Raw genomic sequence first — 17,764 nt, 5'->3', positions numbered from 1 at the left:
ACACACTCACCTGAGCACGATCAATTCTGTAAAATCGATCTGCAGTTGTGGCTAGAAGGAAAACAAGACGGGGAAAAAATGAAACGTATAAAAAGTATGAGGTTTATAGAGTAAACAATATCAACATTGGCGTGTACGCATACACACGCACACACACAGTGTTCTAATGAGGCCAGAAAGGCTGGTAACTGTGCAGGAGCTTAATCAAAGCGTTGACCTGATTACAACCAGCTCCGAAGCGCACCATGCCTTTGCCACATGTTGTTAAATGAAGGAAAAGATGGTTAACCTGCATAATGAAAACAGAACAAGTGGGAGGATAGGGACACATAATTGGCCCAGTGACTTGGGGACATTACAAGGAGAGTCAAAGGGTTCTGGTAGTGGATGTAATTCTAGATGAGACAAAATGACAAAATGTTTACTAACCATGTCATTGGGCAATGACCAGTGGACAAACCCTACTGCAAATCAAGTAGGTTATGATAAACCCATTGCCTTTTCAAAAGACGCATTCAGTTCGCAGGGTGTTAGGGGACTGTACCGATCATCTCACACTGTCGCCTGCCAACTAGTTACAAACAGATTCACAGGAGACCGGATATCATCATATGTAAATAGAATTGTATGTGCTCTTCAAAAGAAAATCAAACACACTCTTTAAAGACTCATGAGTATGGACAACACTGCATCTCAGGGTAAAAACTAAGACAAGGGAAGTAGCGTGTGGGGGAAAACCTCTTCACATGGTTGTGGTCTAGCGATCAAGTACTTTCTACAGATGGTCATCTCCCCCAGTCAGCAGAAATTCCACTAAACCAACTGTCTCACCCCTCTCCTCTCCATCTAGCCGCCAGCCCCGTACTGTTGGACTGTACCAGTAATTAAGCTTCACGCTGCCATTCTGTCTGAGGAAGTGGAAGTGAGCTTTTCCCTAGCCCAGTGGGAGCAGACTCAAAGGAGGTGTGCTCTGGAATTAAGTCGATCTGCCAGGCTTCTTCCTCTCTACTCAAAAGATGCCAAGAAAAAGACCCCTCTGTCCTCCACAGACGCTGCAAATTCAATTACTGCCAGCTTCACTGGGCAGAATAACCCAACTTAAATTTAAAAAAAATTAAAAACTATATGCTTAAGAATATCTCACAGACAAGCACATGAAGTTTACCCAGAAGATTAGATTAGTTTAAGGTTTTTAAAGGCAGGTCTGTGTACTGCATGTTTCTCAGCTTCTCCTACATATCTGGGAAGGTGTTCATTCTTCATCCTTATCAGAATGTATCAAAAGTTATGATGTGGTCCCCCCCCGTCGTACTAATTAAATAATCAATCATATCAGAACGCAGCTGGAATTCACTTGCTATGCCTCTAATCAAGAATTAGCCATGCTGTTTTGATGAGAGAGAGAAAACAATTATAATTTCTCCACACGAGACCTTTACAACTGCCTTTTTTTGGACTGAGCTTTAAGATCTGGGCTGTTTTATTACCAGTGAATAGAAGCTCATCTGTCTTGATTTCAATGGAGCAGCTATGGGATTTAATTAAGCTTTGAAAAGCTCGAGAACATTTTGGGCTGTAGATTCTAAATCCCTCCTTTCTCTACCAACTATCACTAGCTAGTAAGTGAATTAACTTAGCATTCAAACAATGAACGCCTTCAGAGATCAGCTATCATATCAGTCCAGTGTGAGGAGATGGAAGATTTTGCGTTTCACTGCTGGTGGAGTGACTGATGAGCAGCAAGAGTACATCATATATGTAAACTGTGTCATGTATAGCAATGAATAGCTATTCCTAGCAATGCACATAACATGTCATTCATTATACTGCAAAATACATTTGTTTCTCCTCGTGGGAACTGTGGACTGTCAGTGGAATAAACGATGGCTTGATAAAACTCAACAAGAAAAGTGTTGGATATACGTAAAAGGGCCATGGATTCACAAGACATGCAGAATCACTGACAATTGTTACGGTACTACAGATTATTGACAGAATGATGATAGACTGTATGCTTATTAAGAATATCTCACAGGCAAGCATTGAAGTCTGCCCAGAAGATTCCCTTTTCTGCAATGCAACAGAGCAGAAACATTCAAAGTAAATCAGTGACAGTATTATTGAATTTATTTTTGTATCTTTGCACGAGAGCTGTTGATCTAAATTAATGTTAATGTGGAACTCGGCTAAATTGAATTGGCAGAGCCTAATTCACACAGAAACACAGCACAGCTGCGTTCAATTATGTTCTGTAGGTTGATCTACCGAGCTTCAGTTCTTCAAAACAATAACCGAAAACAAATGTTACAATTATCCTCAAAACCTGCGTTTTGAACATTAACTCAATCTATGCTGTGCATATTTGCTTGTAATGTAAATGTGAATCTTTATCCTGCAGAAGAAATGCATTGACGCACCAATCGTAAGGTCATAAAACAGCACTGTTCTATCATATTAAGTTGACCTTGACAAAACATGAAATTCTGTGGTGAATGAACCAAGAAAACAGTGACTTGTAAGAGACGGGAGGCTCCCACTTGCAATGATCAGATTATGTCAAGCGCTCTCTCTTAAAACGCCGAAGACGGGGGACTAAAAAGAGGAGGCACAAGAGGAATACTTCACTATAGAAAGTGTAAGGAATCAATAGCAGCGCTCCTTATAAGAAGTGCTACTTACAGTCCAAGAAGCACCACTTCGGCGAAAGCTTCTGTGTGGAAAGGGTCTTTGATTTAGCTCCATCATCCTCCTGAGAAAGAAATGGGACCAATGAGATTAGTTCCACAACAGCCTGCTCTATAGACTAAACATAAATGAGACTGGAAGGCCTTGACTCTGTTTTGTCCAACTTACTGGTCCATTGAAAAAACAGAGGACTTACAGGCCCTGAGTCTTGTGTTCAGACAGGCTTTTTGAAATGAAAAGTACTTTTCTGGGCAGTGAGTTCACTGAAAGGGTCCAGCATATTAACCCCTCCCCTACTCTTTCATATAGAGTTCCATGAGGTTAAGAGGGCAGGTGTTTTCCCTCCTCAGTCACAGAATCCTTGGTCCGAAGACCAACAATTCCTTCCTTGGTCACTGTTCTGTGCATTGGCTGAACAGTACTTAACCCAAGCTTTTCTAAAAAAGGTACCATAGTCGAGTGACCTTATGCAATGAGATACATTGACATAATCCTCTTCAGAACTTGATCTTGAAGGTAAGTGAATGTTTCGAGGAAAATGGGCTGAGGCAAGCCACAAAAGGACTTTTCAAGGTCTATTCAATGTTCAGACTTAAAGAGGCCTGTTGGAATGTGACGACAACAACAGAAGTCATTTCTAGGGCCATGCCTTGGACAGGAAAACTCCAGGCCCAAGTTACAGTTATAGGCTAAAACTAGGGCTGAGAGTTTTTCCTGATCAGTTGAACTGTGGTCAGGAAAACCGACTAGTGATTTCCCATCTAAAGGTAAACTTGACCAGTCCATCTGACTTCCAAGGGGAACCGGAGGATAGCAGTGTACAGAATGTTATGACACATGCACTGAGGAACTACGCTGAAAGATCATGCTTAGCATAGAGCACAAATACTGGATACCACCTACAAGAAAAACACACACCCACACAAACAAACAATGACAATCGTGGACACAAGGTATCCAATTCTAAGGAACACCAGACTTTTCATGGTCTCGAACAGGGAACCCAAAACATGCAACCACCACACGAGACCGTATCAACTAGTCCACTAACTGGTCTAGGTTGTAGTGCTCTCTTATATTTCAGCAAAAGTATTACTAACTGCAATAACATAGCCAAAGCAACCATAACTTCAGCAGTTTCTTAAACATTGGACTGCTTGCTGCGTACAAAAATCACAGGCAAACATATTCCTGATTACGATGTCTCTCATGCACACAGAAAGGGAGAGAGAGTAAACACTCACAATCACAACACATGTACAAACACATCTAAAACATGCTTCGGGCACCGAGGAACAAGGAGAAAAACACTTCCCAGAGGGACAAATTTGGGTTGGTTTGCATAGGGGAACAGGGCCACTACAGATAGACAAGAGGGGAAAAAGGGTCTCCCTAGTAATATTATTCAGCTATTCCCACTATGCAGACGGTTTGGCTAAGCTGTGAATAGGGATCTAAAGGAGGGCCAGGGTAGCTGGGAGGAGTGTGTGGTTATCACTGGAGACGGCCAGTCGCAGCATCTACCCACAACCTCTCGCTCTCTGGGTAAGAGCGTGTGGTGAAATCACTAATTGATGCCACACACCATTGACGGATTGCATAGCTTGTTGGTTTTTAAGCCAACAAGGACGTACAGGATGTGAGCAGTATATTATTTTCTTGGGAGCCAAAAATAAGTAACGGGAGAGCTGATCAAAACACACAATTCCAAGTAAAACACCTAATGCAACCATGAGAAGTGTGGCTGCAGCGCTGTCTTTGATCCGTATGTGTCTGACGGTTATGCACAGGGAGGGACAGGTTTGACAAGTGTTTTCTTCGGACTTTAAGCCTATAGTACGTATCACGTACTCAAAACAGTGTGTTCTCATAGAAAATAACATGGTGATGATAAAAGGCCTCAACCTTGTTTTTTGAATTAGATTATATTTGATGGTTATTGTTCGCTCCATCTGTTTGTTTCCGTCTGTGTTTGCTCTGTCTGTGAAAGTCGCTCCGGAAAAGAGCGTCTGCTAAATGACTAAAATGTCCATGTAAAATGTAATCTGTGATCTGAAAGGTCGTTTTTTTAATCAGGGGAATGTTTCCTGTTCAGACTTGTTCCTTTCCATGCCACAGACTCCCATGTCCTGTCTCGTTTTACCAACCTGAAGCACCAGTCGTTTGAAGGAGGGATGAATGGAGATGAAGTCCTGTGGAATAGCCCCAAAAACACTGTAATCCCGCAAATGGAGACTCTCCTTCCTGTCTAATGCCCCTACCCAAAATAAATCACCACATGCGGATAGGAAAATAAGCATCTCGTCTCGAAGCTACTATAATGACTGGTTTTGGATTGCAGAAAATGGGTTGAATGTAGTGGGAGAAGCATCCCCCCTCAATTTATGCAGTCTTGTTGTGTGCTATGAGTACTACTTTATTGTTTGGTGATCATATGTTTTTGAGAGTAACATATAATGAACGTGGATGATTACACATATTACAGAAGCAATTACCATTCTGCAACAGTATTTTAGTCATCAAGCCTCCATTAGTAGCAGATAAAACCTAAATATAATTTCAGCCTTTTCTTACGAAGTGAGCTGATGAAAACAGCAACAAATGAGGGACAGCCGTTGAGGGATTGTCGTCCAAAATAAGGAGGAACATAATAATCAAATGATTGCAAAGAGGTGGTGCCGCTAATCGGCAACAAATTTTACGCACTATTTATTTCAATGGGTTTTGAGCCAAAAGGGACAGCGAGGTAGCTAGAGGGGCAAGGATGTCATTTTCTGGCAGAATCGCAGTCTCCCCCATTCACAAACAACCACACATGCAATCCTTTCCCATCCTAAAGACAGGTTTGGGCTTGTCTGTCCAGATGAGCCACCGTAGACCAGCCTGCGAGTAATTGCTCTCGACATCAGCAAGTTCCTTCCTTCTCTTCTAACCTACTCTCTTCCTTCATCTCTTGCACTCTTACAACTTCATCAGAATTATTTCCCACATCCTCTCATGGTATTAGCCCAGTCCTACCCCCTTTTTGTCTTCTTCTACTCTCTGCCTGTATTGTCCTCCATTACAGACATTTCTGAGTCCTCCCAGCTCCTTTGTCTTTATGTTCTCTGCTGCTCATCTCCTCATCATGCCCCCCCCCCCCCCGCTTGGTCTTTCCTGTCATTCATCAGCTTTACCCAGAGTTCCATCTACCTCATCAACCCAGACTCTCTCCTGTCACCTTCTCGCTGCCCGCCCCCCTCCTTCCTTCATTTCTCACCTCTTGGAGCCTCTCGATGTGGGAGCGACATGTTTCCAGGTCACTGTCACCCGGGACAACGATAAGTCCCAGTGGGATAGCTGTGGGGAGAGATGAGAGACAAGATGCTGTTAAACACTGCTGCAGGCGCCCAGGGATTGAGCCATGAAAAGCCATTCTACAGCTAGGTCCATAGGTAGCTCATAGACACAAGCTACAAGAGACGGATTGTGTCCTTTTATCAACTCAAACCCAGAATGGTTTGGGGGAAGTTCCTTTTGTTGGCAATAGATCAAAGATATTTTAGACTAGGGCTTCCTGGATGTGTTTCATAGAGTGCCACGCAAAGTCCAATGCACTTAGTGAATTCAAACCCCTTTGAAACGGCTGTCAAAGTAGGCGAAGTGTGTAAACCAAATAGCAATACAAAACAATAAGAGGAAGAATTCTCTAAATTTCATGTCTGCAAGAGGACAAACTGTCTGGTGACATGTTTGTGATACATTCCCATGCCCATTGATTTGTGCTAAACCAGAGACAGTCAATTAGGGCTAAAGTACAACTAGGCAGCAGGTGAGAGAGCAGATGCACTCCCTGATACACAGTGTATCAAAACCACATTATGTGATCATGAATGTCCGGGCTTTTCACAGGGCCTTCTTTAGCGGTAAGAACAGAAGTGAAAGACTCGTGGACTATCAGGCTGAGATTTGTGAATTGAAAAAGTGGCTCTGAGCAGCAAGTTTTACAGGCGGAAAGAGGGAAAAGCAGGCAGATTTCTCCACCGAGGAATGTGCTGTTGCCTAGCAACCCTGGAACAGTCTGTCTCCAATTCAATTCGGCTTCTTCTTCTTCTCCTCCCCCCCCCTTCTGCTTTCCTCACTCTGCAACAGTGAGGTTGTCTAAGCTCTTTATAGGTGTCAGGCAACCGAGACAACTGCCTAACGTGGTAGCAGCCGCGTGCTATATTTTGGCATCAGCGACGAGAGCATAGAGTATTAACCTCAGCTATGACAGCTAACATCATTTGTACCTCAAGATCCATGTGAAACATCGGGGGCCTAACTTCATTCAGCCAGAGAGAGTCTGAGTGTGATGTCCAGAATGAAGCTAAACTATGTGCAAATTGAATGACAGAATGATTGTTCACTTTAGCCTATCAAAAACAGCCTTGGAATTCTCTTGTATGTCAGCAAGCATGAGGGTGCATTATGTACAAAGTACGTTATTGGACCACCGTATGACAGTTTCATATGGACATTGAATTTATTTCTAGACTCAGTTAAAGTGTACTTCAGGTTTAAAAGCACATCTTTTCTTTTAGTTGCATGTTCTGACATCTAGTGGTGGAAAACAAAGAGTAAACTACTTTCAGCATTCCGTGAACCGTACTGTTAGAAAACTGTCCTGACCTCCACCAATTATGCCTGAGAATCAAAACCTACTGGGAGATTTTCCGCCCGGTATTATAAATGCTAGCCCCTCCATTCAGGAACTTTTCCGAGTTAACACTGTTTCACTATATGAATTCCACAGCGGTCATCGGGATGGTAATACGAGGCTATATAATTGCAAGAGTTCAGTAAGTACTGAATACATTCATCATACTTTCTTATTTCACATACTTCTTTGGAGATATCCAACAACAAGTTCGGTCTACAGCAGCTGGGTTTTGTGCCATTAGAGACAATAAAACAGCCCCAAACAGCATCACTTGCATATCAGAGTTACATAACTTGGGGCCAGTTAATTGTTGCGGATGTGTTTGAAGAGGATTATCATATACAACTTCAGTACCGCCTAAATTCCTGAACAACAGCCTTCAAAAGTTTAGTCCAAACAAATGCTGCCCACTGTTTTTTTTTTTTAAAGACAAAACAAACAAACTTTGTTTTAAGAAGGAAAGACCTAACAAACAGTCTGAGACACTGTCTGGAATAGTTAGGTTTGTGCATGAGGATGTGAATGTGAGAACAATTAAGAGTGGGGGGGGGGGGGGGGCTCTAGCTGTGCTATGGAGGTGATTATGGAGGTGATTACCGCGTCAGCCCCTGGGCATCCATTAGAGACAGTAATGGGTAGCTACCTCATTATCGCCTCACAGTCATACTAGCCAAAGTCACATGCAGGGAGGCCCACACTGATAAACTCATAGCAATTGAGCGGCCTGACGGGGATGGGAGGAGGGTTTCAAGGAGCCAACACCCGCCTCCCCCTCCAGGAGGAGCCAGGAAGGGTGAAAATGAAAGAGTTCCATCTCTGTGGGGTTTCTTCTAAGTACCATATAAATCAAAAGGGACTTCCTTTTCCTTTGTATTTAGCGAGGCTAGTTGATGGCGGCATCCTTAAAAGGGGCGAACAAGAGCCTGGTGTGTCTTTCCAAATTAAATATATTTGTGCTAACCTACATTTGACAGTGACAGAGTCTATGCAGTCGCTGTGTAGATTTAGAATCCATTTCACTAACGAGAAGTGATAAACACTCTTGCTGACAGTTCACCAAGGGGCGGATTGAGACTCAGGAAATGGATGCCTTTCCTATGCACTTCTCAGTGGTTGCTATTCAGACTTACTTTATGCAGGTGCGTAAACTGGCTTTGCAGGCGTGGTTCCCTTGCGCACGCTCAATACATTTCATTCAGCTGCTGAAACCCCCCCCCCCCCCACTTGCTGGCCAACAGATTTTCTCGTAGAGTTTTCCTTCAATAGGCTTTTCAGCACATCTATCTTAAGCCATCCATTTAAATACGGTGTACCTTTAAGTTCTAATTTTGTCATACTCACTAGAATATAAATATATGCATATTCATCTCTGTTTCAGCAGATCATTTAGGTTTAGGAAAGTATTTATGAATCAATAAAAACAGGATTGGAGAGCCTTTACGCACGAAAGAAAGACAACGCTGGTTTGATTAATTCTGAACATTGCCACATTTAGTTATTTAACCCATTGTGATGTTGAACGATTCGTGTTCATAGAATTATAATAGGGAGAATAGTGTACGATAGTAGGATATACCCTTGTCTATTGCCTGCACTAACTATGGAACTGTGTGGTGACACAGCCAAGTATTGGGCCACATGTCGGGTTCAAACTGTTACGGCTTGGTCTGCGATCCGATTTAATTAGCATACTTTTCTTTTTTTTACATGATCAAATGTTACTAATGATCCTCTGGAACAACCACATGGCTGTGACATCGTTTACAGAGGAAGCAGATGAAAGTAAATGGAATGATAATGTAGGCCCTACCAACTGAAGGGAACTATTTGGCAGTTAAAATATGTGTGGTTATCAGGTCTACTGACAGTCAATAATGATAGTGGCTAATATTTAACATGATAAATAATAGGAAATAATTAAGACACGAGCGCGTGCCCATCCCTGCACGTTAAAAGGCAGTACAATTAAAATTGTGCATAATGTCACAGCATTTCATAAACTTTACTGTGGGAAAGTTGATATGCTTCCGTTTTCTGCCATATGACAGGCTTCACATTTGTCTCCAGCGATTATAAGGTAAAAAAGTTCTAAAACAAGTGTCATTTATATTTACAATTCCCTTATCCAAATGGATTACTCCTTTATCTAGCGCTCATCAATTTGTCAATTACAGTGCATGGAGAATGGTATTATAAACACAACTAAAATGTGTAGACTACAGAGTTCTACATCACTGAAAACAGCTCTGGCTCACAGTAACATCCCTGCATGAAGCTGTACTCATGGTCCTGCTGCATTTCTCCTTGAACAGGCTGGTGGACACCTGAAGGATGATGGAGTTACAGTGCATTAGATAGAGATGGAATACTTACAGGCTTCTTTGAGTTTCTCCTTGTCATAATGTAGGGCCTCATAGTCGTGCATGCTAATACGGTTCACCCGGATCCTTAACCTCTCCGGGAAGGGCTGCTGGCTGAGGAAGACAACAGAAGAAGCATAGCCATTTGGGTATCATCTCGCAAAAATTGGAATTACACCGAACTAAAATATAAGCGCAACAATTTCAAAGATTTCACTGAGTTATAGTTCATATAAGGAAATCAGTCAATTGAAATAAATTCATTAGGCTCTAATCTACAGATTTCACATGACTGAGAATACAGATATGCATCTGTTGTTCACAGATACCTTTATAAAAAAAGGTATGGGCATGGGTCAGAAAACCAGTCAGCATCTGGTGTGACCACCACTTGCCTCATGCAGTGCAACACATCTCCTTTGCATAGAGTTGATCAGACTGTAGATTATGACCTGTAGAACGTTGTCAGACTCCTCTTCAATGGCTGTGCGAAGTTTCTGGATATTGGCGGGAAATGGAACATGCTGTCGTACACGTCATTCCACAGCATGCTCGATGAGTGACATTTGTGTTGCGTATGCAGGCCATGGAAGAACTGGGACCTTTTCAGCTTCCAAGAATTGTGCACAGACATGGGATCGTGCATTATCATGCTGAAACATGAGGTGATGGCGGTGGATGAATGGCACGACAATAGGCCTCAGGATCTCGTCACGGTATCTCTGTGCATTCAAATGACCATCGATAAAAAGCAATTGTGTTCGTTGTCCGTGGCTGATGCCTTCCCATACCATAACCCTACCGCCACCATGGGGCACTCTGTTCACAACGTTGACATCAGCAAACCGTTCGCCCACACGACGCCATACATGCTACGCTGTCTACCATCTTCCCGGTTCAGTTAAAATCCGCGATTCATCCGTGAATTGCACACTTCTCCAGCATGCCAGTGGCCATTGAAGGTGAGCATTTGCCCACTGAAGTGGGTTACAACACCAAATTGCAGTCAGGTCAAGACCCTGGTGAGGACGACGAGCATGTAGATGAGATTCTCTGAGGCGGATTCTAAAAGTTTGTGCTGCAATTATTTGTTTGTGGAAACCCACAGTTTCATCAGCTGTCCGGGTGGCTGGTCTCAGACGATACCGCAGATGAAGAAGCTGGATGTGGAGGTCCTGGGCTGGCGTGGTTACACGTGGTCTGCGGTGGTGAGGCCAGTTGGACTTACTGCCAAATTCTCTAAAATCACATTGCAGGAGGCTTATGGTAGAGAAATTAACATTAAATTCTCTGGCAACAGCTCTGATGGACATTCCTGCCATCAGCATGCCAAGTGCATGTTCCCTCAAAACTTGAGATATCTGTGGCATTGTGCTGTGTGACAAAACTGCACATTTTAGAGTGGTCTTTTATTGTCCCCAGCCCAAGGTGCACCTGTAATGATCATGCTGTTTAATCAGCTTCTTGATACTACACCCAAACATGGGACCAACAATTGACATGTTGCATTTATATCTTTGTTCAGTGTACATATTTGTAGGAACTCTGAGTTTCAAACAACCAAATCATGTCAAATTGACACACAAGAAAGATTATTCCATAACCTATGCTTGATTTCAATACACCGTTATACTGTACATAATCAGTTACTTTCCATATTCATTTCTAGCTTAGTAAACTATTTGGGGTTGGAAACATCTCGGCTGAGAGATAAAAATAAATAAATATGGAAATAAATGAAGGTATAAGTTTAATGAAAGGCTGTCACCTGGGAAGAGCATTAACACAAGCTGATGACAGGGGATCAACCTCCAACCACAACACTCTGACAACCTGTGCTCACATGCACAGCAGCCTGAGAGAAGCTAGAGGTGTTTTCAACGCTGCTTCCATTTGTCATCGTGATGGCTTCAAGGATGATTATATATTCATGAAAACAGTTGTGATCTGTGACGAATGTGAGCTGTTCGCAGTGTGTGGGAGATTCAAAAACAATGTTGCGACTATAGCTTACCATTCTGTTCAAGGACAATAGACACCTGACAACAACACAAGTCGTATGTTTCTTACTGCAGTATGTTGCAAAACAGTTGGCAGGACAACATCTAATGTCGGGGTATGATCTCAAACAATGTAATCAGTGTCGAAGTGAATTCAGCTGGGTTGTTTGTTTGAATTCCAGACTCATTTGCATCTTATCATTCTTACTTTCTGTCCAAATGCCTGGTGTTTTGCTTCACAGAAGGTCGGGCCATTCTAACCAACTTTGCAAAAAGGAAGAACGGTATCACAAATAAGGTTTTGGACGACCATGTCTTTAATCTCAGCTAAAACAGGCTTCTGTAAACACAATCATTGAATTAGTCCCCCACCTCCCCCCGCCGACATTTCAATCCTGTAGACGGAGGACTCATAATTCCCCTCCGTCAGCAAGTCAACACATTGTCGCGAGACTCACGTCAGAATCAGTGAAGTATGAAATTAGGAAAAAAACATTACAACAGGTTTGACAAAAGGTAACGCAATTACCATGAAAATAAATAGGGCGGTTCATTCTGATAATACATCTGATTTTCAGCCTGTAGACAGACAGACTGATATGACGAAGAAAAGGAAGATGGTAGCAAAGCCATGTTGACTTTGGTGAATGTTTTTTGTGTGTGTTTGTTTGTTTCCCCTCGTCGGCTTAGATTATTTTCCATTCACAAGTTTTTGTCAGCGCTTCAACCACCTTGCAAATGAATCCCACAGGCTAGCGTCGAGGACACCTGTGTGCCACACCCGCATGCCCCTTAAAAATCACACAGCAAGAAATTGAAGAGCGACCTTCGGCTCGGTCGAGGACACTTGTGGAATGCATTACAGTAACTTCCAACTCCACAAGCACCGTTATGACAACAGAGGCAACCTGCCGACAGCGCAAAAGACTAAACAAAGTACACTATCGAAAGTCTCCATAGCGGATTGATGTTCAGGATTCTGACTGGAACCTGGACTGTATTACTCACTCATTGAGCAGCGGAATAGATGTCCTCCTCTTGGCCTTCTGCACCATGTTCGCTTGGTTCCTCAGGGAGATACGGATGGTGGAGGGGGCGAGCTTGCACGGCTCCCCATCTACCTGCATGGGGATGGACTTGTAGGTGGTGAGGGTCACCTCTCTGCACTGGTTCAGCCGCTCACCATGACCTCCGACCTGCAGCGTGGCCTACAGCACCAGGGAGGATGAGACGATCATCCATCAGAGCAAGGTCACGACTAGGACAAAAAGAAACTGACTCATCCATTTCATTAAATCTACTAACTTGTGTTTCTAACACACAGACAAATTCAAGTTGATAGGTGAATACCAGAGAGGTCATGGTGAAGCCGATAACTTCAATGCAGCCATCGTCGTGCCGTTGTGGCTCAAAGTCATGGTGCTCGCTTGGGTTGCCCCATGGCATGGTACCAGCACAGTATCTAGTACACACATACACACATGGTTAGGTGCCTAACTTAGCCTACAGCCTCCATTACGACAGTAATAAGATAAAAATTACGACAGTGACAAAATTGTAACATGTCATATATAACATTGAGGCTGCTAACCTGGGAATGTTGAGGAACACCAGGCACTGCAGCTTCAGATCCTGAACCTTTGAGGTGAGGTCGGTGCCGTCACACTACCGAGAGGAGACCGACAGACAGACAGACCGACAGACAGACAGACAGACAGACAGACAGACAGACAGACAGACAGACGTCTCCATTACTGTATACATACGCACTCAGATCATTCCCGGAAGAGCTCTCACATGGCCTTATAAAATGTACCCTTTGAAAGGTGCCACATTCTGACTGACTGACAGTGAAGAACACATCTGTCAGTCTAATGAGATGTGATCCTTACAACCTACCTAATATACAAGCTCAGAATGGAGACTCGGCTCTCAAACTGGGGTCAATTTTATTTCTGCACTAACTACTTTTACTATGAAGGGTGAAATTCCTGTTAACGGATTTAGATTTGAACTTGAACCCGTTGTGGAATGACGTCACACAATCTGAGATGCAGCCAAGGTCCGTGTAATGGTCAGTTGAACTCACCACGACCTTGATGTGTTTGGCTAGGTCTTTGGAGCTGCCCATGAGGAAGTCCGAGAAGGCCGTCTGGTTAGAAGGAGCAACAGAGAATCAAGCTTGTAGATTATCAATAGAAAACATTGACACAACTAAAGCTATTGGTCACAAATACAACAATTACTATCACTACAAAATGGTAAAAGTGATGATAATGGTGAGAAAATGGGATTTCACCTGTTTAGAAAACACAACTGTACCCACCCCTGCATAGAACATCTTGTTCCGAAAGCGGCTGTTGAATTTCTCCGGGTTGGCCTCTGAGGAGCGTTGGTTATAGAAGGCATGATAGGTTGTGAGTAATTATGACACAATGATTTGGCATACAGTAGATACACACCGCATCATTTGTTATTGTCGATGTGCGCCGTCTATGGATAGCACAACAATGGCATTACATGGGTAGTCAATGTTAAGAGATCGATCGGAAATACAACCTCGAGACTCGTGGAATTCTAGTGTCACGTGTGCGTCGAAGCCGAGGCTGAAGTAGTTGTTGAAGACGTCGAGGGGGAGCTGCGGAAAAAGAAAACCCGTACAAAAAAATGTGTTAATCCCAGACGCGATATCACCAATACATCCGAAATCACAATGTCAAATGTTGACATTTCAACACTAAACCGGAGTATACTGCTGAGCCCAACTCCATCCTCAGTCCTACGGTCTTCAGTTACCCCAGACTACCCTCACTGCCCTAAACATTAAAAAAAAAATGTTTGAGGTCGTAGAGCAACATTGTGCTTCTAGTTGATAAACTCTCTCAACTTTTAGAACTAACTAACCATTAAATAATGGAAAGGTCACTGAGGTATTTTGGTGTGTGGCCAGCCATGACCCTATTCACAATAAACAAATGATATTGTGACATTGTACAGAGGTTAGTTCTCTGGGGCTCGATGAACTCATCACAGTCAAGACCTGATTTACGCTGTAATTACAAACACACCAGTAACACACCAGGTAAAAGAGCTAGCACTATAAGTTCAAATTTGATCAATCCTCATTCCCTGCATCACGCATCCACACCATCATGTGTTGACAGTCCATGTCTACAGTACAGGATCTGGGACGAGAGGGGGTTTGTTCACCTTGTCTGTCTGCTGCTCATCCCTCTCCTCTGCAACAACATCCTGGTTGGGCTCCACTATTAGATTCCACCGGTCGAGCTGGACGACGTTCCCATCCTCGACATGAGACAGGATCTTAGACACCGGCTCATCTGTGTAACCCTGGAGAGGGGAGGAATAGAGAAGGAAAACACCAAGAGCATTAAACACAGTTCATTGTAGAAAGCAGCTTGTTCCTCCTGAGATATATAAATTCTTCAAGACATTTTTCAAGAAAATAATAAGCGGCCATCGAGGCCGGGTTAATGAAGGATTTTTAAGCCTTGAGACAATTGAGACATGGGTTGTGTCAAGAACTGCAACGCTGCTGTTTTTTATAATGCTCAACAGTTTCCGGTGTGTATCAAGAATGGTTCACCGCCCAAAGGACATCCAGCCAACTTGACACAACTGTGGGAAGCATTGAAGTGAACATGGGCCAGCATCCCTGTGGAACGCTATCGACACCTCGTAGAGTCCATGCCCTGAGGTATTGAGGTTGTTCTGGGGGGGGGGGGGGGGGGGGTCTGCTAACTCAATATTTAAAAAAGTGTTCCTAATGTACACTCCGTGTATATGTTGTCCAGATATGGTTGAGATACTCACACCCCCCCAGTTGAGGGTCCTGGCCAGGTCGTTGCCTGTCCCCAGAGGCAGGATGGCTACTGCAGGCTGGGGGTTCAGTTGGAGCTGGTCCAGAGCAGACAGGATCCAACCCACCTACACACACACACACACACACCATACATATTATCAAAAACATCATGTGATGTGCCCTTCAACAACATGCCAAACATTGTTATTGTCCTTGCTTAAGGAATAAATGTTTAAACAGCTTAACAAACTGCTTAACAAACTGCTAACAACTGTGTTGCTGTTCAATCACTTAGATAACCATCAAAGTTCAGGGCTTAGATCACTAAGATGGGGTCAAATGCCTTTAAGGGAAAACACCAGACACTTATTTGAATGATCACAAAGTAAAGTTTGCTGCTAAAATAGTTCAGGAATGTCTGTGTATTGCTTAAAAAGATTGCTGTTGGCATTGCTGGTGTTTCTACTCACTGTGCCATCCCCTCCGCATGCCAGTATCCTCAGGTTATGCACCTTACGGTACATTTCTAACCTTGGAGAGACAGAGCAAGAGACAAAATCAACTTCTAGCTTTCTGTCACAGTCAGTCCACAGTATCAAGCCTGTTAATGAAGGTCTCCCACACTCAGTTAAAATCGGCAGCATTCACAGTGAAGGAGAGTGCTACACAGCAAATGGCTCCTGGGCAGACAGAATAATAGCATAGTGTATCCATAGGAAGAGCAAAAAAGAATATCAAAATAATACTTGGAATTAGAATGACTTCTTTTGGTTCAGTGATATATATATATATACACACACATACATACATATATTAGATCTAATGAGAAGGAGCTCTCCGCCAGTGAGCACAGAGTAATGGAAGAGCTCCAAGACCTATACGTAATGATGAGATTTATTTTTAAGGGCCAGAGTTAGTAACAAGGCGGCACTAGTACAAAGGTTGCACCTGCTATTTTTGAGAAACTTACCCATCCTTGGGTCCTCCCAGACTCAGGTCAAATACTTGGCGAGGGTTCAGGTACCACATGAAGGACTGGATAATCTTGGCTCCCTGAAAATGAGTAGGAGTACAATTACTACCAGTTCCTCCATCATCATCATCATCATCATAATAAAGAAGTATTTGATTAACTGACTAGTATATTGTTAAGTGATCCAGACAAATGCGTGAGGTATGAGATGCCCTGACTGGACTGCTGAAAGACTCTTTAAGACACAGACAGTGATTCATCTCACAGACCAGTCGGGATTACACCTGTGACTGGTGTTGGCCTCGGCCCACTGGGCCTGCACTGACAGCTCCAGCACAGACAGCACGTCTCTCACCTGATTCCCCCCACTCTTTGGGTTGACAAACACCAACAGCGGCTTCATGAGCTGAGAGGGAATGGGTCTAACTATGAAGGGCTTCCAGCGCGCCTCCTGCACAAAGAGGAAGGGAGAGGGGCAGAGGAAATAAAGGGATGCATTTAGAGAGGTGGAAGATGAGAGACTGATTGTACAGTGTTGGTTTCCTAAGGGGAGAACTGCTTTTACTGATGTTTTGTTATAAACTATCGCGTCAGAGTCGTGTAACATTATGCCAAATTAACTCACTAAAATTCAAAATGGCATAGAGCTGACGCTGCGTGGATACTTCCTACTCTCTACGAGACATAGTATAGCCAAAGAGTATATAGTTGTCTAACACTGTGCACAGTTGAATTGATCAATAGGGTCTCCATAACTGTGGTTTCTGGGGTGATCTGGGGAGCTGGGGTGGGATGGTACCTGGGACTGGCTCCGTCTGAAGCCTTTTCATTGGAGGGCTGGCTAACCGACGCAAGGCCAGACAAGAGAGATAATTATTTTGGTACATGCACTTGTCGTGTAAATGCATTCAAGCCATGGTATTCGACACTGGATGTCGCCAGGAAGTATGTATTGACCAGCACATCCTGTGTCCCTGGCTGGCTTGTGTCAGCAGTGATTTGATAAGGGTCAAGACTGTTTACATCGATAATACCTCGTCATTAGTTTGACATTGCCCTTTTCCCTACCATTTAATAAGTATGTACTTCATGTCTAATATTTCAATGTAAAACCAATTGAACAGTTCACAACAGATACGGTATAAATGGAAATGATGCCCCCTCAGGCTAATCAGCAAGGGACGTTTCAGTTACGTACGTCTCCTCACATTACAAACGGTAGGAAATGCCATTTGCAATGGA

At 43.3% G+C, this 17,764-nt stretch overlaps 1 protein-coding gene across 6 annotated transcripts in view; it reads right to left on the bottom strand.

The window, feature by feature from the left end:
* LOC135505259 (diacylglycerol kinase zeta-like) overlaps nucleotides 1-17,764 on the bottom strand; it is a 140,652-nt gene that overhangs the window by 25,774 nt on the left and 97,114 nt on the right. For all 6 annotated transcript variants that reach the window (XM_064924495.1, XM_064924470.1, XM_064924503.1 and 3 more), the window contains 15 exons: nucleotides 16,878-16,973; nucleotides 16,520-16,602; nucleotides 16,020-16,080; nucleotides 15,561-15,674; nucleotides 14,937-15,077; nucleotides 14,286-14,364; nucleotides 14,053-14,108; nucleotides 13,816-13,878; nucleotides 13,318-13,391; nucleotides 13,077-13,188; nucleotides 12,735-12,934; nucleotides 9,740-9,840; nucleotides 5,945-6,024; nucleotides 2,680-2,749; nucleotides 11-51 (listed from right to left, as the gene is read on the bottom strand). In XM_064924495.1, the coding sequence (XP_064780567.1) occupies nucleotides 11-51; nucleotides 2,680-2,749; nucleotides 5,945-6,024; nucleotides 9,740-9,840; nucleotides 12,735-12,934; nucleotides 13,077-13,188; nucleotides 13,318-13,391; nucleotides 13,816-13,878; nucleotides 14,053-14,108; nucleotides 14,286-14,364; nucleotides 14,937-15,077; nucleotides 15,561-15,674; nucleotides 16,020-16,080; nucleotides 16,520-16,602; nucleotides 16,878-16,973 (1,371 nt within the window). The remainder of the gene's footprint in view (nucleotides 1-10; nucleotides 52-2,679; nucleotides 2,750-5,944; nucleotides 6,025-9,739; nucleotides 9,841-12,734; nucleotides 12,935-13,076; nucleotides 13,189-13,317; nucleotides 13,392-13,815; nucleotides 13,879-14,052; nucleotides 14,109-14,285; nucleotides 14,365-14,936; nucleotides 15,078-15,560; nucleotides 15,675-16,019; nucleotides 16,081-16,519; nucleotides 16,603-16,877; nucleotides 16,974-17,764) is intronic.

Source organism: Oncorhynchus masou, chromosome 2 (assembly GCF_036934945.1).
Source record: "Oncorhynchus masou masou isolate Uvic2021 chromosome 2, UVic_Omas_1.1, whole genome shotgun sequence".
Lineage (NCBI taxonomy): Eukaryota > Metazoa > Chordata > Actinopteri > Salmoniformes > Salmonidae > Oncorhynchus > Oncorhynchus masou.
The sequence above is the reverse complement of the archived record's forward strand: the minus strand, read 5'-3'. Positions and strand labels throughout refer to the sequence as shown.